This window comes from Cygnus atratus, chromosome 1 (assembly GCF_013377495.2).
Source record: "Cygnus atratus isolate AKBS03 ecotype Queensland, Australia chromosome 1, CAtr_DNAZoo_HiC_assembly, whole genome shotgun sequence".
Lineage (NCBI taxonomy): Eukaryota > Metazoa > Chordata > Aves > Anseriformes > Anatidae > Cygnus > Cygnus atratus.
In genome coordinates this window covers 128,964,235-128,989,541 of record NC_066362.1, presented here as the reverse complement: position 1 = coordinate 128,989,541, position 25,307 = coordinate 128,964,235, and the positions used below count along the sequence as shown (strand labels likewise).

The 25,307-nt window shown below is 39.7% G+C and overlaps 1 protein-coding gene across 1 annotated transcript in view; it reads left to right on the top strand.

Moving 5' to 3' along the window:
• Positions 1-24,915, top strand: part of GLRA2 (glycine receptor alpha 2) — a 130,809-nt gene extending 105,894 nt beyond the window's left edge. Inside the window, exon 10 of the mRNA XM_035542117.2 lies at positions 23,532-24,915. Within this exon, the coding sequence (XP_035398010.1) occupies positions 23,532-23,810 (279 nt within the window). The 3' untranslated portion in view covers positions 23,811-24,915. The remainder of the gene's footprint in view (positions 1-23,531) is intronic.
• The last annotated feature ends 392 nt before the right edge of the window (positions 24,916-25,307 follow it).

Sequence of the window (25,307 nt, the reverse complement as noted above, 5' to 3'; positions counted from 1 at the left end):
GTTGGAGGAAATATTCAATGTTTATCCTAAACATTTGTGTAGTCTTCCTGCTCACAGTGAAATACATCCAACAGTAACTACATTTCACTGATGAGAGAAATGGCTTTTATTTACTATGTATGATACCACTTTTTGTATATATAGTGTATATGCTACAGAAGCCATGAGTCTGAAGGCACTGAAGATGTAGTACAGTTTCATTACATTAAAATCTAAATTTTCTTAGTGCCAGATCACCTGAAAGAAAACAACTGATTTTTAAAATATGATTTGTAATAATCAAACAAGATTTGCTTATTTTCCAAAATGACAGTTTTCCAGGAAAACAACTCTGTTTACATGGATTTAATCATCCCTTTTTGAAAACTGTAATTATTATATGTTCAGTAGTAAAAATGAGTCACAGTACACTAGTATTCTTACCAGCATCTCAAAGATGACTTCCTAAATTATACCATGACCAAGAGTAGAGGTTAAGTCTGGGACTGTTAGTGTTAAAATCAATACTTTGTAGCTTGAACAAAAAACTGTGCAGCTGGAGGCTGTGACAGACTTTAATCCCATGTGCAGGGAACACAGAGCAATACAAATAACAGTGCTGCAGCCAGCAGGGCTCAGATGCATGCAGATTAGCAGAGGGAGGCACAAATGGTGTTTTCGAATGACAGAGCTGGGACTGAGACTCAGTGGTTACAGCAGCAAAGGATAACTCCGCTAAGCAGAGGTGGCAGCAGCTGGCCGAGCGGTCCAGAGAACTGCTGATCTCTGGATGGAACTGCCAGTGGGCAGGCAGGTATCCTGAACAAAACCATTGAAACTGTCAAGGTGATCAAATATTTCCATCTTCAAAAAGGGGAGGCGCGCACTGAGCAGCAAAGACCATCTCTGCCATTTTAATCATATCGAAATCCCTCCATCAGACCCCCAGTAAATTTTCTAAGCTTTCCTAGACTTGCCAGTTGAAAAAATCACTGCCTTTATCCTGACTTGGCCTTTAAAGCACTTGCTACTACTGTCCCCAATGGAAATTTTTGTCCACTAGCATCTGTGTGTACAGCACTCGGTGGGATAACGTGCAGGGTTTGCGTTATGTAAGATGCCGCATCATGTGAATAATGGAAGTGCTTAAGGAAAGCCCTCTTTGCTGTGCTATTTTTGGTACTCAGAGAGCAAGCTCTAGCACATGAGCTTCATTGTGAAAAATAGGAATCTGAGTCTGAATGGCTTTTTCTCTCTCTGACATCTTGCTTACTTAGCGGGTTAAAGAGTGGGTAGCTTCTGCTGTAGATAAACATGCTCAAGATATTGTGGTTATTTTCCTTCTCCAGGGCAATTGCATTAGCACTTTAATGTAATGGTGCAGAAAAATTCTAGCAGAAGATAAATACACCAAAATGATCATTATCTTGAAGTAGCAGTCCCATGTACAACCACACAGAACCAGTTAAACAATAGGCACAATATATTTCAACATGTTGCTGTTTCCCCGTGCAACTTCATCTGAATGTCCTTGTTTATCTTCGTTTGTGAGCATGAATAGACTAGCATTGGCCCTAGTTAACATCAAAGTATCTTTATTATTTATTAAATGGGCTTACTATAGTGAGTTTAAACATTTAAATTCACAATTAAAGCATTGTTTCAAACTAGAAAAATATCTTTACAGAAATTCTTAGTCTACCTCTAGACAGAAGCCTGAAGAGGGACAAGAGTCCTAAAAGACAGAGTAACCTGTAGGAAACGAAGATGTTCAGCCAAGGGGGGGTGGTATACAAGCAATGGATCAAAAAAATTTAGTAATACCAATGTGTTCAGAAGATTTTCCAGTGAAAAGCAAGCATAGACAAAGAAACAGTGGAATAGAGATTTTTTTTTATTATTTTTTTTTATAAGGAACTGTTTACAAGTGTTGTGAAAAATAGTACTAAAGTTTTTGTTGCAATATTGTAAGAAGCTAGGAAAACTTAAAATAATTGTGTCTGTGATTAATGTGTATTATAGCTTCAAACACTATGTGATGATGGACTTTTTTTATGTATTTCACTTGAAATCAAGAAACAGAAGGGAAAAAGGACAGTTATATTTCCAAAGAGAGAATTCTGAAACCCAAATAATAATAAAAAAGGACCCATTAACCATTCTGTAACTAAAGGCAGACTAATTTATGGAATACATAATACTAGTTTCTGAGAAACGCCTCCAGGTATCAAGTCACAAATATCTAAGCATTTATAAAAGCTGGTAGAGTTCAAATATACAAGCTGAAGTAACGTAACCAAGTACCAGAGCAGAGACAGAGCCAAGTGGACAAAATCAGGAGAACAAAATCCATAGTTCTGTGAAAAATATAAGTGAAAAGGAGGACTGGAAAAAAAAGCCTAGTGTAGAGGTAGTGAAATCCAGAGAAGTAGAGAACTAATGGGAGGCTGATAAGACTGCAAAATGGCAAATATTAATATTCACTGAAATGATCAGAAAGGTGCAACATGGAGTATCCCGTGGGAGATAATCGCACCATAGGGACCAGGCTCTGCTCCAAAACACCAGCCAGGACATGATGCAGTATAATGAATCACATTGGCCAGCTTGCAACTACCCTAGCACATTAATCGTTAACATTAAGTAAGATATGAACAGGATGTAAGTGTCACAGAACATAGAAGCTTAAAGGAGCTGCTGAACAATAAAAACCACAAAAGTTCAGATCTGCAGCTATGAAACAGCAGTATGCTGTGCCACCTGGGAAAGGTAGGACTGCAAAAGCCTGAACATGTACCTGATAGAGTTTTTTTGTTTGCTCGGTAGTGTTACTCTTGCTTTAGAAGCTCCAAGTCCCCTCTTGTACCTACCCAGCATGCAGTGGCTGAAAGGATCAGCTCTGAACCGACAAGCCTTGGGGACTGAAGTTTGCACTTCACTTGAGTGAGTTTGTCCTGGTAGTTACTCATGAACAGCAGGAAATACACCAGAAATGAACTCTGCAGTTTTCCAGCTCATGAAAGGTACTCTCCAGCTGGGTGCAAATGTCTCATTTTTTACTATACCTAGGGGAGATTGCAAACTGAAAATAGGGCAGAGAAAGCTAAAAAGAGACAGGAAGCAGTGTTCTTATTTTTGATGCTTTAAAGCACAAAAAAATAGCTTTTCAAGAGCCACCTGACACAGGCACAAACTTGAGTTTTCCAGATTATTTTAGAAAAGGTGGTTCTTTCATTGGGTGCATTCTGACCTATCTTATTTAATAAAAAAATCCAGTGGAAAAAAAAATGTTGAATACACATTTCATGATCAAAAATGAAGAAGGAAGTCTGCAGGAGGAGTACACTTAACCTAAATTGTCCCTGACCAAGTGTCCAAAAAGAGAATGAAAATACGTTGCAGTCTCAAGACTTTGGCTTAGGCTGCGCAAGGTATCAAGGAAAAAAACTTTGTCCCACGTTGGCTCCTTTGTTTATCCCATTGTAGATATCTTATCTTTACTCTTTTCCTGCCCAGAATCAGGATCCAACAAAGCCCTGATCTCAGGGTTTCTCACTGCAGGTGAGAAATGGGAGAGTGAAGACACCTAGGAGGAGGACAGTTTCTGATCCTTTGTAGATCACAACACTTCTTATCAGTTCTGAGTTCTGTCCTAAGCTTCATATCCAACAGACGAGTATTTCAGCATGAATAAGCACAAACTAGTGTTTCTGCAAGAGAATGAAAGTGTGACACTGTTGTAGCCAAGCATAATACAGGCTAAGTATATCAGCATTGCTGTATCAGTGTATTTCTACCCAGACTTGCAACTGTGCTTGTTCTGCCCATCTCCAGAGGATAGCACACCCGTTGTATCAAATTACATGGTAAATTGGTGAGATGGGCAAGTGTTCAGTAAGATCCATGAAATGCATATTTACATCTGACCCAATTAATCCCATTCTCCACAGGGGATGGAAGCTGTTATTTGAATGTAATTAATTGTGAAGCATTCTGTAATGATGTTGTCCAAATGACATTGTGCAAAACCAAATTGTATTAACTAGACTTTTGAAACCTCGTTGTGTCTCAAGGTCTGAAAAACTTCATGGGTTCCAGTAAAATCCAGTTTTTATAGTACTTTTAAAAAAGCAGTGTTGCAGTAATTTCTTTCTTTCTCTCACTCATTTTTTTTCCCCCAAAGGGAAAACAGCACTGTTTTGTATTTCCTTTTCATGTTACTAATCATTGCTTATAGCAAACTGATGGGTCAGAGACTGATTCTTGACACCTTTAGTTTGATTTAATGATCAGAGATGTTTATTTCACCTGATCCACTGCTAGAGAAAGACGTTAGTGTAAATATGGATTTCTTTCTTATTACTTTATTTATTATTATTATTGGTAATAGCAAATTGGCAATTGGCCAACTGGGAGTAGGTTGTAGGGAATGAGATTTTTTTTTGCTACAACAGGAGGAAGGGGCTAGGATGAGTTACACTCGGAGGAATTAACACCTTGAAGCTCCACATATTCTGAGTGCTTGCTACTGAGTCTTCCCAGAGTCCTCTCCCATTTCAAACTGGAAGCATCTGAAAACTTGCCAAGGCCAGCCACAGGTCACTAACCCACTTCCATTCTCTGTGACTGGGCTCTTCTCATGGCATCTCAGAGCTGGCACAGCCCTGGGTCTGCTCCCCCAACACTTCTGTACTCCAACAGGATCAATGCCGAGAAGGACTGGTGGTGTTCTTACTATTGGTAAGCTCAGTTTCCAGTGGTTGGTTGGGTGTTACTGGCAGAATAAGTGTGCCGGAGTGTTTTTAGCTCTTTCCAAACAGATTGGAAAGGTCAGAAAAGGCTGCTGTGGTTACCTAAACACGTGGACTAAGAGAAACCCAGAATCATGCCTGTGAATTTCTGCATCAAGCTTGTAACATCTGCTTGAGATGTTGCATAGCTCTTTGAATCATTAAACTTCTAACCTGTGTGTATAATTTCTCACACAGACAGTGTGCGTGCATTTGTACACACACACATATAATCCACTTGCATAAGTGTAGGTTATTCTAGTGAGGTGCCAAGGTTTTGATTTCTCTGTGATATTATGACAAGACTCTGAGGTGACAGGAAATCTTTATTTTGATGCCTCATCTCACTTTCTTCAACTGATTCTACATAAAGTTTTCTGAGGTGATTCTTTCTGGTAGTCACATGGAAGTGCTCTGCCTAGGACTGACTCATTCATTTTTCTGTTAAGCCTTCCCAAACATGCTGGTAGTGGAGTCTTGCCTTCAGGTGCTCTGTAATCTTCATCTGCCAAAAGAATAGCTAATTAAGAGTGGGGATCATAAACCCTGTTCATTAGAGGTTATCTGAGTTGCACAAACATGAGTTCTTATACTCCATTATAGGAAATCAAGTTGTACATTGCCTCTTCAGGATGCAGCCTCACATTGGTACCTGCATGGAGCAGCCCTGATGCTCTTTAGCACAAACTCTCCAAAAAAATGTATCTATCTATTGTCTGTTAACTTATGTCAGCTTCCTTTTTCACTTCCACGGAGGTCTCGCTCTTCTAATATGTTTTGTCTTGGTTGTCATATTGACAGGCAAGAGCTGTGCAACAGATATTTCTGCAAAAACCAAGGTTTTGGAACATTTACAGTCTTGATGTTTTGCAAAGCATTGTGTAAAATCAAACACTAAGTCTCCTTGTTTGCTCCATCTGCAGAATTGTAGGCCTTTTTTTTTTTTTTCTTTTTTTTTTTCTGTTCTGAGCATGGAAGGCAAGGGAAATTATAGAAAGTCTAATTGAGTGTGACGCCATTACAGGCTGATGAAATGAAGACAACTTGTCCTTCACGAGATGCTCTTTTACAGCCTTTGGTACCGTCTGTCCAGAAGACATACTGCTATGTCCTAACGCTATTTTTTTTTTCATTGTAACGCACCTAGTTAGATTAATTAGGATGTATTTGGGTATTACCATGTGTTTCACTGCATGTGCAGCATGAATGCTAATACTACACAAGTAGTCTGTCCAGACTATGACAGGTTGATGACCTTGCCACTGTCATAGGAACTCCCATGTGAAACTCAGGGGGACATTCTTGTGTTCACAGATATTTACACCAGTGAGTTGGTACTCAAGTCTTCAGAAAATTACTTTGTGCTCTTGCTCATTAACTCTTCAGTCCTATCAATAGGCTATGTAGTTATTTCCTATAAACTTCCAGTGGCTCTCAGAAAAGACAATTACCTCTCTTGTAAGTTTTGCAAGCTCCTGCCCCATCCTTTATAGAGCAGCAGTGGCAAATTAGGCAGGTATTTAACTGCAGTTTGCTTATTAGACCATAAAGTCAGCCAATATTCTAGCAGACAGGTCATTCCATGGGCATTTGTGTGTGTAAGTGTTCATGTCTAAGGTGAAAAAGCAGAGGAGGCACAACATATTTTAGACATTGTTCTCCCTACATTACCTTTTGATTGTGATTCCCGGAGAGGTCACCAGATCTCATTTGTGCTTGTCTGCCTAGTAATTGTCAATTTCCCCCAGGGCCTCACATACTGGCATGTCCTGCCATGCCTGGGCTTCAGGTTTTCTGAATTTATTAATTCTAGTTCTCCTTCTGAGCCTTTTATGTTTGGATATCACGCTTCTCACTCCAGGTGGCCTCACCAATGTTTCTAGTAATGATTTGCCTAGCAAAACTAAAGGGGATTAGTCATTTCTTGATTTTCATGCTGTCTTCAGAATTATCACTCTATATAGATACTTTTTTTTTTTTTTAGTTACTTCTCAACTCTTGCCTAACAGCCTAACAAGAATTAGCTTAGTTGCTCTCCCTACCCAGTTTGCAAATAGGCTTTCTGCCTTTTCAGCATATTCAACGTGTTCTTCGCTGTAGCATTTGTTTTCAGCTTAAACTTTCTACCTGGCAATAGTCAAGTCTTTCAACACAGACCCCATAAAAGTGGATTTCCTCTCAGTTTTCTGAATGAGATTTATGAATTACTGAAACACTTTTTGTAAACTTGCTCTGAGATGTTCATATCAGCTCCTCAGCATTTGTGCAACTAGGAGTGCACGTGCCCTTTGGAGCAGCCAGAATTGTGTGAAGTGAAAAGGGTGTTGGCAGTGGAGAAGGATCTTGTACAAGGTTATTGAAGGAATAGAAATAACCAAAGCCATGTGTTAGATGAAAGCAAACAGGGTGACTAATGACTTTGCAAATTGTAATGCATATTCACAGGGTACATTTGGCATTTGTCATGAAAAAGTAAGGCTGAGCTCAGTGACTGTGTCTGCAAGGAGAGCAGGGCTGAAAGAAAAAGGAGGAGAGTTAGTTTTGTGAGGCATTTTTGGTATTTGTACTTTCTTTCCTCATCTGATGTATTTATGTTTGTACAATGATGCGAATAAAAGCAGGAACATTTCAACACACTTAAGGAGTTCAGCATAAGCTAGCTTTATCCTGCTATCCTGCATTTCTCAGATGGTGGTTGGGGGACTATTTGTCATCCTTAACCCATCCAAGGAAGTACGCAAAAACAATGGGGAAAAACAAGATTATTTGCTCCCATAATTAAAAACAAAACAAAAAAACAACAACAACAAAAAACATATCATGTAACACTAAGCCAGTTCTGCTGTGCTATATCTTCACCTTTTATGTGGCTTCAGATCCTACAGAAAAGCAATTGATTAGTTAGCTGTTGCAGTTCTTTTTTTTTAAAGTTTTTGGGTACTGTCATTTTGTTCCTTATTTTGGAGATGTCCTAGATTTGTCTGTCATGAACTACAGTGGAGTCAGTTCTGTATTTGCCGCTAATGGGTTAGTCTTTTGTTATTCTGCCTTTACTGTTACCTGTGCTGGGTGCTCATGTGGAGGATGTATAAACTGTACTTTTTCGTAGTGAGCTACACAGGTATGAAAGTATGAAAGAGAATAATAAAAAGCTACACAGGTATGAGAGTATGAAAGAGAACAATAAAAAGTAGAAAAAGGGTAGTTTTTGCAGGCACAGAAAATGTTGTCTTGCTCCCTAGCTGTAAATAAAGACTTTTTTTTTTCAAGTTTGCACGAAGGATGCTTTTTTTTCCCCAAGTACACAACAGCTCTTTTAAGATGCTCTGGTGCTGAATGCTCCTGTTCTTTTATTACTTCTAGATACTGGTGATGCTTACTTGTGTTGTCTGTTTCTTATTTGCTTTTTGATCTTTGTTCACTTTCCCTTGTGGCTTATGTTGTGTTATTTTGTTGTAAAAATAATCTTTTTTTTTTTTTTCAACTGACATATGCAGACTGATGATTTCATCGCGCTTTGTTCAGTTATTGCTTTTCCCCTTTTTTTGATGAGTTATCTGGTGGGCATTTATAGCTAGGGTTGAATATCAGACTTGTATCATGACATGATTGTTTTTATCTTACACTGGTTTTGAGCTTAAAAGCTGTTATTTCCTGAATATTTTTCCAACCCCATATGATGCTAATAGATGGTTTTATTGCATGCAGAGTCTCAGCCAGTGCTCTCAGTCTCCCTTTCTTCCTGTCACTGCCTCTGCAGTATGTTTCTTGCTGCCCATCCCAACTCTCATGAGTCTGTCAAATACCTACCTCCTTCAGCTAAGAAACAAGAACCAAGCTCTCCTGTGGTATTATTCAGCAGAGGGGAGATAGAAAAGCATTTTGGGGGGCATACTGTTCCTTACCTCTTGTGCAAGCTGCAGGCTGCCTTAGCCGGAGGCAGATACCTGTAATCCCAAGGTGGGTTACCTCAGGCTGATTGGCAGGCTGTGGTGCAACGTGAATTTCTACTTTTCTTTCCCACAAGTCCTCCTCTCTTGTCTTCCATATCAAAGTGAAGATGTCTTGGGAACTGGTACCAGATTCATATGAACCCAGGGATCTTTTTTACTAGCAGCTTTCGAAGTAAAGAGGCTTAGGCTTTAGCCTCTTTGCATGTTTTAAATATGCAAACAGCATTACAATGTTGAGGAAGCTGCCTGTCCTGGCCAGTTATTGATTCCTTTTCCATTCCTCATATTACAAACACAGAATCAGAGGCTCACAGAAGACAGGACCAGAAGGGTCCTTGAGAGCCAGCTGGCACTGCCAGCAACAGGCAGCACACTGGGAGATTTACAGTGGCTGATAATATTAATCAGTGCTCTTAAACAGTTCCTTCTGTAACATGCCCAATATATCAGGAGGGAGTTTAAGAGAGATTTGTGAGGGATTGCTCCTCAGGGAGACTGTGAGCTGAATTATGTCTCTTTGTGGATGTGCTGACCTGTAGCTGAGTATTTCTGATTTACACCCTGTAATTCTCCTTGACTCACAAGCACTCCTGGAACAAAGGTCAGTAAAAAGGACTCTGAACAATTATTTACCCTTCTGGACAGCAATAGCAATAGGCTCTTTCTGTCCCAAGGCTCTGCAGTTCCCCTTCCTCGGCAGCAGTCCAGGTTACACAGCTGCTGATACGCTGCTGAAATACAGCTACATGAGTTCATATTCTGTAACTTGTGCTGATGTCCTGCTAAGCTGCCTGCTTTCTGAGTCTCTGCTCTCATCCTTTTTTAACCCTGAGAACTGCCCTTCATCCTCTAGCCCCCTTTAGAGGTCACTCCTAATTTTAACTTCTGCCTGGACAGAGGAAACAATTTTTCAAAATACATACAAGAAGAGACAAGATTAATTTAGTACTTATTTTGACAGTGATATAAAACTAATAAATGCATGATGCAGTCTAAAAGCAACTTGCCTGTGCAATTAGCTTAGTAATCAGACATAGAAAAACTATGGAAGAAGAGCAGAGCTAGGGATTAAGGTGCATAACAATTTTATTTATTTAAGAGAAAAGCACACAGAATTTTAATTAAGGTCAGGAGATTTTACATTTACTGCAAGTACTTGTGGATTGCTAACGTGACAACTGGGTTTTGACAAGGGAGGACCATACAAGCCAAGACTTGAAAACTGGCAGGTAGGAATACAATGACTATTTCATTTTGGGCCTGGCAAGAGAAGATGCGTCGGAAATGAATACATGACAAGTGGGGAGTATTGGATTTCTGTATGAGGAGTTGACAAGTCAGAGAAGCAGCAGCCATATATTATCTGTGATGGCAAAAAGATCACATCATTTATGACCTTTGAAGCAACAGGAAAACCGAATGCAACATCATATTGTGATGATCTAAGAGAAAGCTGTCTTTCTTTTTTTCTCCCTGGTTATATATAGCTGTTAGAGAGGGCCCTGCTGAGCAGAAAATGGAACATATGATCAAGGGCAGTCCAGTGAGTCAATTTACTGACTAATACTGTAGATTATCATGTCAAATATATAGCAACAGCATTATGAACAATAACAAAGCCTAGATTATTTCTTTCCCTGTAAATTGAAATGAAGATGTGATTGGAATTGTCACACCTTGGATATATGAGCCAGATTCTCTTAATCACCCAAAACAAATTGCCTTATTCTTTATATTGATGTTTATTTTAGGAGCCATTCCAAGACTGGCAAGCTGAAACCATCTATTTAAATGTGGCAAATGCATTTAAAAAATATCCTCTAGACAATTGTCCCCTCAGGTGGTAGTTCAGTGGTCTTGCACTTTGAAATGCCTGCTTCCCTCGTACCCAGGGAGGGATAACTCAGACTTTCATCTGATGGGGAGAAATCACTCAGCACAATGTCATGCAGAGATGCTGCAAATGGGCTAGCTATGGGATCTTCAGTAAACCATCTTACCACAGTGCTGGTGGGGCAAGAGTCTTGTAGAAACCCCAGATGTTTGTCAAATGGAGCCTTTTGTAGCCCCACCTTGTCTTCCCATGCTTCAGAGTTTCAGTGACCAAGCTTGAGGAGTGGAATATTGCCAATATTGTGCAGACTCCATGGTCTTGTTCTATTATTTTTGTTTCTTTCCATATAACAGGTAGAACATGTCCACGTGTTTTGTAGGTTTGTTTACGGTGTTGATCAATAAGGTGGCATTTTCTGTAGCATCAAACTGAATGCCACCTGAAGAGAAAGTACAGTTAACAATGAGCTTTCTTGCGCAGTAGAATTTCCACAAGGTATAAGAGGGGTTCATTTAATTATATAATTTAAAATACAGCTAAAATACAGGTTTCTTCTATTGTCATGGTGTCCAGACTCTGGGTGGAAGTCTGTCCACCTTTCAGTCTGTCAAACATTCTCAAAATTCTACCCAGATCTGAATGAACAACAATTTAGGGAAATAACACTTGAATTGTGAGTCACTGCCACACCTTCAGGAATAAAAAAGGACAATCAATGTTAGTGATCTCTAGCCTCCTTTCTCTAAAATGAGAGCTCAGAGTAATTGGAGAGACGTTTACTAACTGTTTGCTAAAGATAAACAACAAAGCCCAAATATTGCTTATCTGTTGAATATAATTTCCTGTAGGTGGTGTGTAAACTAATATAGAAATTAACACAGTGCTATAAATTTAGCACGTATAAGGAAAAGCAGATGGTACTGCTGTGATTGGACACGTCATTGGAGTATTCTAGAGCATGCCAAATCTTTAATCTGTTACTATATGCACACATTACCCCACTACTGAGCTCTTAGTAAACTGGAACATGTAAAATGCACGAATGATAACACTCTTTGCTGGGTTTTAAACTGGGAATAAAAGCAAAATCCCACTTGAAGGTTTTGCTTTTTGCACTTATTGTGTTCATTTTCCAAAGCCTCCAAGTGGATCTGGTTGCAAGCTCTGGGCAGTCAGAACAAAGGCACAGGAGGCTCCGTGGGCCAACAACGCACTTGGCAATCTCCAGCTTTCCACACCAGTAGTAGGGCATGCGATATATCATGAACAGTAGTACAAATGCATAGTAATACATTTCAAAATGGTTTGTAATGCTGGAACCTCTCTGAGCAATTAGGAGCTCTATGGTTATGCAGAAGTGGAAGCAGGCTTTTCACTAAAAAAGTAATCCATTCCTGATTATTCTTAAAAGTTCACATAACACCTCTCAGATCAGAAGTGGTCTTGGCAAGGTGTAGCTCTACTTTAATGATTTGTCTTCTCTTTGGAGGAAGAGAATTTAGCTGCAGGGACCAGAAAGGGGCAAGAGTAGGCAGGGGTTGAGGAAGGAACTGAATTTTACAAGCAGAATGTGGAGGTCTTGTGTTTGGAAATGAGCAAGGGTGAAAGCATGAAAGAGGTAGGCAAGAGCAGAACTGAGAATTAATGAGGCAAAATGTATAGTAGAAAAAAAGTGGAAAAGCAATCATGAACAGAAGAGACAGCTACAGAAGGAAGGAGACAGCCTGAGAGTGGCTTTTCAATACCATTTCCTAATTGATTTGCTTGTATTTCTCATTAGTGATTTCAAGACACCAGTCATGTTTTCAGCTCAGAGGACAAGCAAATCAGGTTAATGTCCACTCGTTGTGAATGCACAATGTGTGGTATGCTACTGTGCACTCCCAAAACAGGTTAATCCCCAAAAAAGGTTGCTCCCAAAGTCATCACATCGCTCGATCTTGGCAGAACATTCCTGCCTGTTGCTCGTGAGGCTGTTGGAGGTCCAGTGAGGTAGAAGTCCATGCTGCTGCATCTCCTTTGGTCCAGGAGGGCTCCTACACAACTTCACGCTCTGACTTATGGGCACATTTGCTGAACAAAATCCTTCCCCAGGTCTTAGTCCCTCCCAGAAATAACACCTCAAGATCAGGTGGTCTTAGGCCCTCAAAGTGAGTCCTGATCTCCTCTGTACTCCCAAAGACAGGCTTTTCCAGAGCTCCAGCGTTGGGAACACTGATTTAGAACTTATTGTTCCAGAACACATGAAAGATGAAACATGCATTATACCCATTTGGGGAAGGCTGCTGGAATAACAGCTTTTTGGCATAGGGTGTTCTCATGCTCTCTCCTCTAGATAAATCAATTGGACATTTCTTCTCCCATTTTTTTTAATCATCTTGAACAAGCCTTGAGATCAGATGAACATCTGAGCTTCTCTCTCAAGAATACCTCTTCTACTGCTGTAGTCATTCTTCCACATTTGGTCTGCCTGTGCTTTTTATATAATATTAAATCTATTCTCTCAGTTTATCCTTTAATCAGTTTTGCCAAGTAATAAAAGTCCACCACAAGGTGATCTATCGCTTAGCTACTGGTCTGGGCAGATTGTCCTTCTGGAGAGGTGCCAGCACCCCACCAAAGAGCCTGTTCATGAGCAGAGAGCATTGGGAATGTTTAATGACCCTTGTTTGTGCATCCTGTATCCCTGCTCGTCAGAACTACAGTCCCATCTGAAGGGGAAAAGCAAGCAGAAAAGCTAGCAAAATGGAGGTTGTAGCTTGAGAAATGCTCTGGAGAGAGCTCCAAACATTACACTGGAATACAGCAAATCTATCTCTGAATTTCTCACTGATAGATGCCTTTATCAAATACACAAGGCATTAGATTACTAAATTAAGTAGATGCACACATACATATATATGTACATATATCTACACGTGTGTGTGTATACAGACTGTGTGAGCGTATATATGTATCTTTGTGTTTAATACAGTAGAAGAAAAACTATCAAACTCATTTTAAATGAAATCTTATTTCATTTCTGTTGTATGCATATTTCCAATGACCTTGTAGGATTTGTGGATTTATTACTTACCAGATAAAGAAAAAAAAACACCTGTGTAAAGATTAGACTATCAAGTTGCTATAGCATTGAGTGCCATTGATTTTTACCCCATGATGAATGTTTATTTTGCCGTGAATAAATAATATCAGACCTTTATAGAACAACCCTCATAAAAACAAATCAAAATGAAAATAAGGAAGTGGATTTGTGTAGTAAATTTCTAATATATTCAAACAGTCAAGATGCTTCTAAGAAGCCACAATTTAATTTCAGAAACCAAGTCTGAAGCGCAGATTGCTGGCAAGTAGTTTGTCTAACCCAATCATGCTTCAGAGCAAAGTAAAAACAGCTAGAGAAATGCAGATTGAGATCTTGGCTAACAAGAACTAAATGATATGCAAAGCCAGAAAGGATAATTTGTGTAATAGAAGATAAGAAAAGAAAACCAACCCCAAAATATTATTTATTGGGAGTCCATATTAATAACTGATAACTGGGAAAGGAAGGCATTGATTTATCAGTTGGCTTGTCTCCTCAGGAAAAAAAAAATAACAAAACTTATAAAATTTGCATATGAACACTTCAAGATGTTGCAGATATTCCTGACTATTTTTAGCTGCACAATTTAAATTATTAATATAATTTGCAATATTTAATTTGTTTTGTGCAGTATTTGCATAAATTAAATGCATGAAATCTGTCTGAGAAAGCTCTGGCAATCCCTTTCTATGTTTACTGGGTTTTGTGCTGGATGCTGTTTAGCAAAGGGCTTGAAGGAAAGAATCCTTCTACAGAAAGAGAAAAAAAGCCTGTTCCTTCCCCTTCCCCTTTCCCTATGCAGAGCTGCAGAGGTGCAGGGGAAGCCTCTCTCCTCCCTTCTCCCCAAACCTTCCCACAGATGCTCCCCACTCTCAGCATGCACTGAGTGGGATGCTGCCAGTCCTCAGTGGTGGGCACGGATGTCTCAGGTCACAGCGCTGCATCGCTAGTGCCTGGCCCAGGCAGGGAGGATGGTGTACGCTGTCCCTGGGCTGTCACAGCCTGGGCTGCAGGGCTGGCCCCAGTTGCCTGGCCCCAGTAACTGGGGAGCTGCAGGAACTGAAACCCAAGTTCGAAAAACTGGCTAGCAATGTATTGTTCTGGAGGATAATCTGCGTAAATCAAATCACGAGTGTCATTTCCAGGCTTTGTACACAGATAACACTTTTTTTTAAAATTTTGGCTGTTTGACAAATGAGATACTCTGAGATGCTGAGGTCAGGGCACAGGGGTACTCTAAAAAAGCAATCTAAAGTTATTACAGCTGAGGCAGAGAGCAGCAGAAAATTTCCCAGAGGCACGATAAAAACCATCATCTTCCCCAAAATATTTAAATCTGCTTGGAAAAAAGCACCAGAGAAACTTCTGGGAAAAATCCTGGGGAGGCAGGCATTCAGGAACCCCCATCCACAACTGGGGGCCGCAAGCCCAGGTCTCCTGCGTGCAAAAAGGCAGTGGCAGTTTCCCTGCTGAATGTCACATGGAGGCCTGTGTCACAGGATATGTCCTGGGACAGGACTTTCTGGGCAGGCAGCAGGTGTCAGGGCAAGGGGGAGCTGCAGTCTGAGGATGGGGCTTAGTAGCTGCCAGCTGCGGGTGGGAGAGAGTCTGCTTGTGGTGCAGCTCGTCTGTCCTGAGGCAGCTGTTTTGCAGAGAGCAAGAGGAAACAGCAAAGGTGGGGTTTAGGTAAGTTTCCATTGGTGTTTTTGGTTTTGGGGGCCTTACATTATTTTGCATTTGTTCAGGATGTAGACAGGTTAAGTATGGGCACTGGAGATGCTTTAGCTGTATGCTGCACAACCCTCACCGATGCACTGGCTGCTCAGTTAACGAGAGCAGAAGAAATCCACAGCTATGTTCATTGTCAAACCACAGCCACGGTGTCTCTGTGCTTCTTTCCTCTCCACCTCTCCATCCAGCAGTCCTCGTGCTTTTCCCCAACCCCTATGCCCTGCTGTCCTCCCCTGGGTGCTTTGATGGGCCCAGGAGCCACCATCTCACAGGCTAGGTAAAATGTCAGAATAGCCCCACACTTAAACGCTAACTTTGCAGTTTATTCAGCTTCACATGCAGACAGAATGAGGAGAAACTAATCACCCCATATCCACCAGACTTCTGGTCAGAGCAGATTATCCTTCAAATCTGGGTCATTAACGTGCATTTCTCTGATGTATAACAGACTGATGTGCCATTCCCACTGATAAACTGGCAAAGTGAGTCTGTATGACACTCACAGATCACTGAGCCTGGACACTGTCATTTAAAACAAATGGAAACTGAGGCACAGTTCTTCTGTGCCAGAAATAGATCTGCTCTTCTTTAGGATCTATAACTATCTATCATAACATTTATGGTGCTTTGCAAAACATCATTTCATCTCTTTCTCCCTCCCTCCCCCACAAAAATTGAAATATTAATCATATTATATATAAAACATGAAATTGAATAATAAATTTATATTAAGTGCATTTAAGAATTTGAGAGAAACAAGTCTTGCTTTACTAAAGAAGGACTTTTTTTTTTTTTTTGTAATAAACCAATCACCCTTACTAACTGTATAATCTCTATTATTAAAGATTTTCTTGAAAAATTTAGGTACCACTTAAAGATATTTCAAGGCAGGAAAATATTTTTGCTTCCCAACATGTTTAAATTATGTTACTCTTTCAGTTGGATAATGCTCAATTCCTACTCAACGAGGGCAAAGCCACATTAACTACCATTTCATTATTGTATTAACAACAGTTCACTTGCTGTTCTTACAGAAAGAGTAAGTAAATCAGCCATGCTTCAAAGATTCTTCTGCTGTTTATTGGAGATAGGAGGTATTATTAAACACAGCTTTCTAAAACAAGCTTAGATTTGTCCGTTGGAAACCCTTACTGAAGACAGCAATGACTGATTTCTCTTCCATTAATGAAAATGTCGATGCTGTGTATAATATAAGGTCTGTTTCACTTAGATTTTATAAGGCATGGGTGTCCAAATGAGAGAAAAAGCAAACCTCACTGAGCAGAAAAATTTGTGTTAAGAGAGGTAGAAAGGGGACAAAACCACTGTTGCACACAGAATGGTGCATCCTGACAGAGCAATATCACTCAGTAAGATCAGTGAAAGATTTCTTATGTTTTTGATGAAACACCTAGGTGAATATTTAGGAAAAAACTATACTTAGAGCAAGTTTGGGGCCCTTCTTGATCAATACTTTGGGAAGGATTGCAGTGAGAAACTAAGAATTTTACATTATTTTCTGCTCCTAAACCTGGATTGAGGAGAGGAAATGGCATCTGGTGCAGGTGAGCTGAGATCCAGGTCAGGAAAGAACAGACCAGAGATCAGGTTCCTGAGATCAGGTTCAGGAAGGAAAAAAACAGAGAAGTCTGTTAATGACCAAATAGGTTTGCTGTGTGAGAGTCATCACTTTCTGCATCAGCAGGAGTTAGCCTCAAGGCAGAGCTGTGTGAAGAGAGGGGGAAAAAAAAAAAAAAAAAAGACACTCAAAGTGCTAAAAATTAGTGGAAATGCAGAGCATTTCAATACTAGCTCCAGCTCCCAGCATATCACCAAGAGATGGAAGATCTGAATTCTCATAAGACATGCCATATTGTATGGAAAGTGGCTGGGCATGTATATTGAGAAAAAATTTATTTAAAACCTCCAGGTTCCTCCAGAAGGACTTCTCTGTATTCTGAAAACAAGCAGCTAAGGGTGTACTTTTTCATGAACTAAGGTTGCACATTCAATAGCCGCACATGGTTGTATATTTCCTGAATCTGTGCCGTTGTGCTATTTTCATCCTCTGAAATGTTCTTACACAATGATTTACACAGGTAAATGAAAGATAATTTCCTCCTAAAAATAAATTTTGCCTTTCTTCCTCCATGTGTCATTGTGTTTTATCCTATTTCCTGCATTGGGAAAAAAAAATATTATAACTATTCATTTTCCCTCCATTAATTAATTTTCACTATGATTTTATGATATCTGTAATATTCCCCCATCCTTCAAACACAGCTTTTCTAAGCTGAAGAGATCTCATCTACATCGGATCCCTGCATGCATAAAAAGTCTTTTATAATTGTTGCTGCTCCTCGTTGTACTTTATATCATTCTGCTATGTCTTTCCTGCCTTTGTATGACCAGAAGTGCTCCTCATGTTCAAAAACTGATCACACTTTAAGTGGAGAAATCGACAGAAGGACATTTTCTGATTTGTTTGCCTGACTTCCTTTTAGTAGTGGACTAATGTTTACAGTCATCTACATGGTAATTCCCACAATTCTCACCTAAAAAAGAACCAATTTGAGTTAATCACTGTCTTTGTCTAATCAGGGTTACCTTTTGCAATGTGCTTTAGCTTGCATTTCACCTACTGCCATTTCATTACTTAGTCACTTAGTATTTAGAGATCCTTCTGCTTCGTTGAGATTTGTCCATTCTGAATAGCCTGTTTCTCCTGTGTACCTTCACTTGGCAACCTTTTCCCCAGATCATTTATAAATCTCGTCCTTGTTGCTGGTTCTAGTGCTGATGCTTGGGGGATCCTCTCCAGAAAATCCCTCAGCTGTAAAACTGATCTTTTATTCCTAAAATCCATTACTGTCTTTTAAACAGTTAGCCTATGAAAAGTCTATGAAAGGACCTTTTCTCTGACAATTCACCTGACAATTTAACTTTCGGAGAGCCTTCTGTGGGGAACCAACAAGCTTTTGAAAGTCCAGCCATGATTCTTGGCTGAACTACCTTCATCCACTTATTCACTGACTCCTGAGAACAGAAATCATGCGAGCATGAGTGTCTTTGCAAAACCACACTGTGAATTATGTAAGGTACTGAGAGATGGGAGTTGTTTCAAAATCATAATGATTTAGGAATGAAGTCTCCGAAGTTATTTTGCTGTCTAATTCGTATCGATTCCATTTTGCATTCAAGCCTAAATTTATTGTGGTTTTCTAACTTTGTGCTTATGAATGCCAAAAGGAAAATTTCCCTGATGTTCTCTACCCTATAGCTAAAATTAATTTCCTATGTCCTTGAAATTTAATTAAACTAGATAGTCTTTTAAATCGTTTGCCCACCATATGTTGGAAAAAAGAGTAGCAAAATTAAATGAATAAATCACATCAGAGAGTAAATTAAATACACTGTTTGAAGCCAGCCTCTCTCTCATTTTCCTCATTGTTAAAACTGAGTCAATTCTGACAATAAGCATTTAAAAGTGTTCTGGACAAAGAAATTCAGAATGCATTGTATAGAAAGCTGTGCAAGCAAGGCAGAGAATGGACTGATTTTCTGAAGTGTTTTTCCTGTTCATGGTTGCTTTGGCATGAAGTTGATGGTATGAGTTACATTCCAAACCTGACAGAGTAGAAAATAAAGCTTTTCAAAGATGAAGATGAAGAAAGAAAACCATGTCAAAAATATGATCCTTCTGATTTAGATGTTGTCTATTGTAAAGCAAGGACAAGAGAATCTAATGCTATTATTTTGTAAAGCAAATAAAATTATTGTATTCTTAAAGGAAATTAAAAATTGAGAAAAAAAAAATCATGTCTTTCTTGATGAAAATTGGTTAAAGTCAACATCTAAATAAGTTTGGTATGACACCATAATATAATACACAAAAACCTATTTGGAAAATTATGTGGTGTTGAAAATGCATCTGCAGAAACCATTTGCCCAACTCTCAGGAAATGTATTTAGTTTTCAGTGGATAATTCTTCTAAAATACTCAGGAGTGTGAACATCTGAGAGAAACAGAGCAAAAGAATACTTTCATCTTGCTATTTATTTCTTTTCTGTTTTTCATCCTAGCTTGTGTCTTTATCAAAGGCAGATTGAGTTATGGGGTGTGCATTATGCAACACTAACTTTACATCCCTTTAGAAGGATAAAGTCTTTCACTTCAATGTCAGTGGATTTTGCCACTCCAGTTGATGTCCAGTGGCTTCTACCCACTCTTTGATCTTAGCTTCAAAACCTGTAAAAACAAACAAACAAACAAACAAACAAACAAAAACAGGGATTGAAGCAAGTGAGATCCTGTCTGGTTTAAAACAAATGCAAGTCATATGCATAGTCTAATGAAAATAAAGATTGAAATGTTTGCAAAGTGGTTTGCACTATTCTACCAGTGACTAAGCTGGTGAAAAGCACTAATTGAGGACTGTCTTTGGATGAGTCTGCACTGTAGGTTATGTGAGATTGTACAAACTGAATATGATGCTGGGAATGAAGAGGAATTCTGCAGCTGTGTCAGAGGGTACCTGAGGTATTTTGCCCAGTAGTTCTTCAAGCCTCCAGGTGAAAGGAAGACATGCACTATGTTAAGGGAATTCACTTGAGATGAATTTCTCACATACTGAAACATGAAAAAAGAGTTCTTTGTCAAAGGATCTACATTTGGTATCCTATCTCCATGACTCTTCCCCAAAGTCCTTTATGTATAATAGAATGTTGGAAGATACTCTGAAACATCAAATTATGTCTTTGTAGTAAGACTACGGTGTTTTAAAGACAATCTCTTTAACCATGTCTGTATTGCTAAAAGAAAGTACATTGGGGATTTCATTGTTCCTAAGGCCATGAGGTGTCACCACATGTAGTGTAGTGCTAAGCTCCAGTGAATCAGGTGTATCTTGAAGAAAGCTTTTCTAAGTGGTCCACACCATAGTAAGATAAGCAGCATGGACCCTGAAGTTCCAGTGCTAGATTTACCCTCTGGGTCCATTTTGTTCAACAGCAGAAAGTCTCATTCCCTGCCATTTCATTTTGGGTGGAGCAGGTTCAAGGGCTCAGGGGACCAACAGGACACACACCTGACTGCATTCTCACTGGAAACCCATAGACATGTGGTTCTTGATCTCCACAGGGTTTCATTTTCAGTTTTCAACCTTAATGACCTCTTTCATGAAAAAGAGCAGAGACCCCACCACCTTGAGGTCTTTCAGGTAATGTCTGGTGAAGTGGGGGAGCTCTGACGGTGTCAGGGCTTGCCAGTGAGACTTCAGGTGCTGGCAGTGCTTAAAGGGCTGGTGGGTGCAAGACTGCAAAACCACTTCAACTCTTGGTGGATTTTACCACTGAAAGCAATGTGATGGAGATGGAGCTGAGAGCTATCTGTGGGTTGAAAGGACTGTGGCTTTGCTTGCTTACAGAGGCACTTAGATCAGAGAATCACAGCGTAGTCAAGGTTGGAAGGGACCTCTGGAGGTCATCTGGTCCAGCCCTCCTGCCAACCAGAGATTTAGATGATCACAACAACTACAATCCTTAGCTGTCAGTAATATTAAGTTTTTGTAAGAGTGGAATATCAATCATGGAAACAAATAGTGTGGAAACAGTGCCATTCTCTTCATTAGTTATTAGGCTTTGAAAAGAGTTTTTCTGGTAAACTTAAGAAAAGGAAAGTTACATAAATTCTCACTTTTTGCAAACAGCAAAGAGCTCCATGTTGGAAGAGCAGGTAACAACCCAACAAGCTGACACAAACTTTGATCAGGGAGAAGGAGATTCAAATCTACTCAAGAAGAGAAGGCAACCGAGTTCATACTCCTCATATCCCAGAAGAATGCTGTACCTCTTGTATTCAGTGTAAACTGAATTTAGGATTGAAGTCCTAAATAAAAAGCTAGCATGGGACCTGGGCACACTTTCCTCTGGGTTTTGTAAAAAAGAAGTAGTGCAGCCAACTGTCTGTAGGGGAAAATACGGGGCTCTGAATACTTTTGGGAAACGGGTGCCTCCTTACAGCTAAGGGTTGGGTGCTGAAGGCCTGGAAGAATGAAGTTTAAAGGTCCATGTCCATGTCTTAGGTGGCTTCCCGCTGGAATTACAACAGTGTAAGCTCAGAAAAAACGCTATAACATTGAAGATGAGTTGCTCAGCCCCACACAACAAAGCTGTGGCACAGCAGGGCATGGAAGTCTGGGCTTTCCAAGTCCTGCACTGACATTTTATTCCACCCCCTTGCCCCCACTTCTCCCCCCAGGTCCCTCACAAGTAACCAAAATTAAACTTAAAAAAAAGAATGAAGCACATATGGTAACACAGCTGTTGAAAATCTGTTACCCTTTTTAATCACCTTTTATGTCCTGGGCAGATATTTTATCCTTCAAACTCAGTAAAAGGGAAAGTGCTGCAAGGAAAGCAGCATCCTGTATTACTGGAGGACTGTGCGATGTTATTGAGTCATGTGAGAGAAGTCTTGCATAGGACTGCCCACAACTTAGGTCTCAATGGATTTATCTTTAAATAGTCTACATATTTATAATCACTAGGACAAGCAGAACTTTGGATTTTTCAAAGAGGAACTGTGAACTCTAAATAAATACTATTGAAAAAGGAAAGGACCAAGCTTCTTTGCCTTAATGATGATGAGCTTCGGAGATGGAAGGGATATAAACCCTGGAGAGGTGCTCAAACAGTCTTACAATAAAGCAATTATCCACCTGTTAATGGGTACACTGTAGAATAGTCCTCAGCCTGAAGTGACAGGAGCTCAAAAGCACTGTTTATTGCCTATCCTCCTTCCATAACCACTCACATCACCTCAGAGTGACTATTTCTCATTTGGTAGCCTTGGATCCCACTACTGGTTATTCATATTTGCATGTCAGCTCCGAGGTAAGGAGAGCAAGCCTGGTGATATATCCAATTCCAATGCTGAAGACGAGGAGAGAGCAATGTAATTATGAAAAGATTTGCTTCTGCAAAGGAGCAGTGATTTGCATCCTGATTTGGTGTAAATTGTCCTTCGTCCCCATCCCAAGTTCAGCAAACATGCTCCTTCAGTATTAAATATCTTGCTGCTCTGATGTTTTTTCTTGCGGTCTCTGATTCTCTGTTAAGATCAGAAGGCTGTGGGTTAGCGAGAGATATGAGGGAGTATTCCCTGTGAGTGAGTGGGCTGCTTGCGAACCCAAGAAGAGGTCATTTAAAGTCAACAATGAAGTATTTGTTGGTCAAAGAGAAGGTCTTTAATTAGGGCAAGCTGGTGGAACTACATTTCATCACTGCTGGAATGAGAAAGATTAGAGTTGCTTGTTTGCTGGTTTTGTATCCTTTGTGGAAGGCTGCCAGTAACTGTTAAGTCATATATTACTGTGCTTTCAGGCAGGAGAAGTGGCTGTGAGAATATACCAGCACAAACAGACACAAACCTTTCATCACATGGTCATGATGATAAACTTAAGTTACTCACCTTCCCAAAAACAAATATTACCCAGTCAGACGAGAAAAAATGGATTTCTGCAAGATGTTGCTATGTTAGCTTGCAATATTGCACCTGTTACCACTAAATCCAAGTGTTCAGTGAATTTTGAAGTATTGATTCTAGGAGCATCCCTACAAGCACAGGGGTGGGGGAGGATAAGATCAACCCTTGTTTTGCAAATCAAGGATGGAGGTGCTAGGCTGCCACTAGACTGAGCCAAGGGTATTCTTTACCATGATCTTGGGCCCCTGGATCCCTGGGTCATTTAAATTAACATGGCCAGAGCAGATTCTTTGCTACCAACATGACTAGGTTTCCTCCCCATGGTAAGCCCAAGGAGGGCGATGAGAGTCTGTGAAGTCAGATTTCTTCCTATGGGGTAGGAAGATATGGGCTGTATCCCTTCCTCTTCTACAGGGTTGGGATACAACTCTTTGCTCTGTTGGCTTAGTCAGAGAGAAAGTAAGGCAGTCACCAAATTTCCATGTCTTTTCTTGTGAGTTTTAATTGCTCACTTGTCTTTTAAATCCATATTTTGTATCGTAGCTTAACCAGCTAATTCGCTTAGGTGCTTTGAAGGGGTGCACCTCAACTATTCAGGTATATGTCACGCTTGATACACAGGTGATTGTGTCCTATTGTCTTCTTTGACTTATTTTTCTTCTTTATCTCCCAGGAAGATGAAGTTGCTCGTGACAGTCGGTTCAATTTCAGTGGCTATGGCATGGGTCACTGTCTCCAAGTGAAAGATGGCACAGCAGTCAAAGCTACTCCACCTAACCCACCGCCAGCACCACCAAAGGATTCAGATTCCATCAAAAAGAAGTTTGTTGACCGTGCGAAAAGGATTGATACAATATCCCGTGCTGCATTCCCACTCGCCTTCCTCATTTTCAACATCTTTTACTGGATTACATACAAAATTATACGGCATGAGGACATTCACAAGAAATAGGCAACTCTGGTTTGCCAGGACTACTCAGCCAAAGTGATCCACATGTAAATAAACAATGAAATGTCTTTCTGTCATTTGGATTAAAGGTTTCTTTTTCCCCTCAGGACTCTGAAGAGAAAATGAAAGAGAAAAAGAATTATAGAAGGAAAAGTTTATTGCATGAAACAGTATGCCTGAGACCAGTCAATAAGGGGTCCCTTTATGTACTCTCAGTGTTCTTCCAGATTCAGCATTAATCAGACATCTGTAAATGGGGCCAAATTTTACCCAACTTTATCACCAAGATATTATTGTTTGAAACATAAGAGAATCAGAAAACAAACAATCCTCCTAAAGCATCTACCAAGAGACTGTGGTGGCTACAGTACAGTGAGTTATAAGAGGACCAAACTTTTTCAGGATAATGTTGCCTTTCTATTTGAAACAAGTCTACTGAGCTACATTCCATGACCATGTCTGTAGTTAGTGGTTTCACCAAGGAGTCCTTCTTTTGTGGGTTGTAAATTATTTCTACTGACAGGGGAGAGAAGATAAACAAAAGAAAAGAAAACAAAGCAAAACAAATGAACAAACAAAAAACAGATTTATACTTTACTATCCTTGTGGGTGTGCATTTTAATATTATCTTGCTTTACTAGAATTGTAATTTTGAGGTTGAACTTGTGTGTCGTGTGATTTATTTGATAGCTGACACTCCAAAACCAGTGAAACTGCCCAGTTTATTTTTGTTGGAATACAGTGCACTTACTTCATTTTATTTCTGCTGGTTTTACATGCAACTTGAGGTGCCAAACTGTATTTTACCTATTGTGCTACCCTGTACCACACTACTTAGTAAGAACTTGTTTCCTCAAAGGTGTAGCTCAGTTTAGCATTGAGTTTCTATTATTGCTCTCATTGTAGCTGCGATCAATAGCTCTATAGGTAAACACAACTTGTTTACAGACCTCTAATTTATATCAAAGTGGCTATCATTTTAAATATCATCAATTAACCTAAGAATTTTAAAACTGTACTGTGATTTTCAGAACCTGTTACCTTTTGGTGCCGGATCTGCGTTATTCAAATCCTTGCTACATGTTTTAAAGTAGAAAATAAAATAAAATAATAATTAAAAGATGGTATTTTTGCTTACACAGAAGAAGACAACCTGTAACATAAAATGAATCAAACATTAAAATTTTACACTTGATGTAAAAGGGTTTATTAAAAAAAAAAAAAAGGTTATTTGTTCAATTTCAATAAAGCTAAATGTGCTATTAACACTTCCTTCACTCTTTTTTTCCTATGCAGCTGGGCTGTTCACATCAAGACCCAGCTCTACCACTATGTCACTGCTCAGTCAAGAGAAAGAGGGTGAAGAGCAAACTTCTCTTGATCTGGTACACTGGTCTAACATGCCAATTTTTTCTACCTATTCTACGGTAAAAGGGATGTTGCCACCCCTGGGAGTATGTCAAGTAGTATGTCAGAAATGCAGCTAGGGTGTGACATATT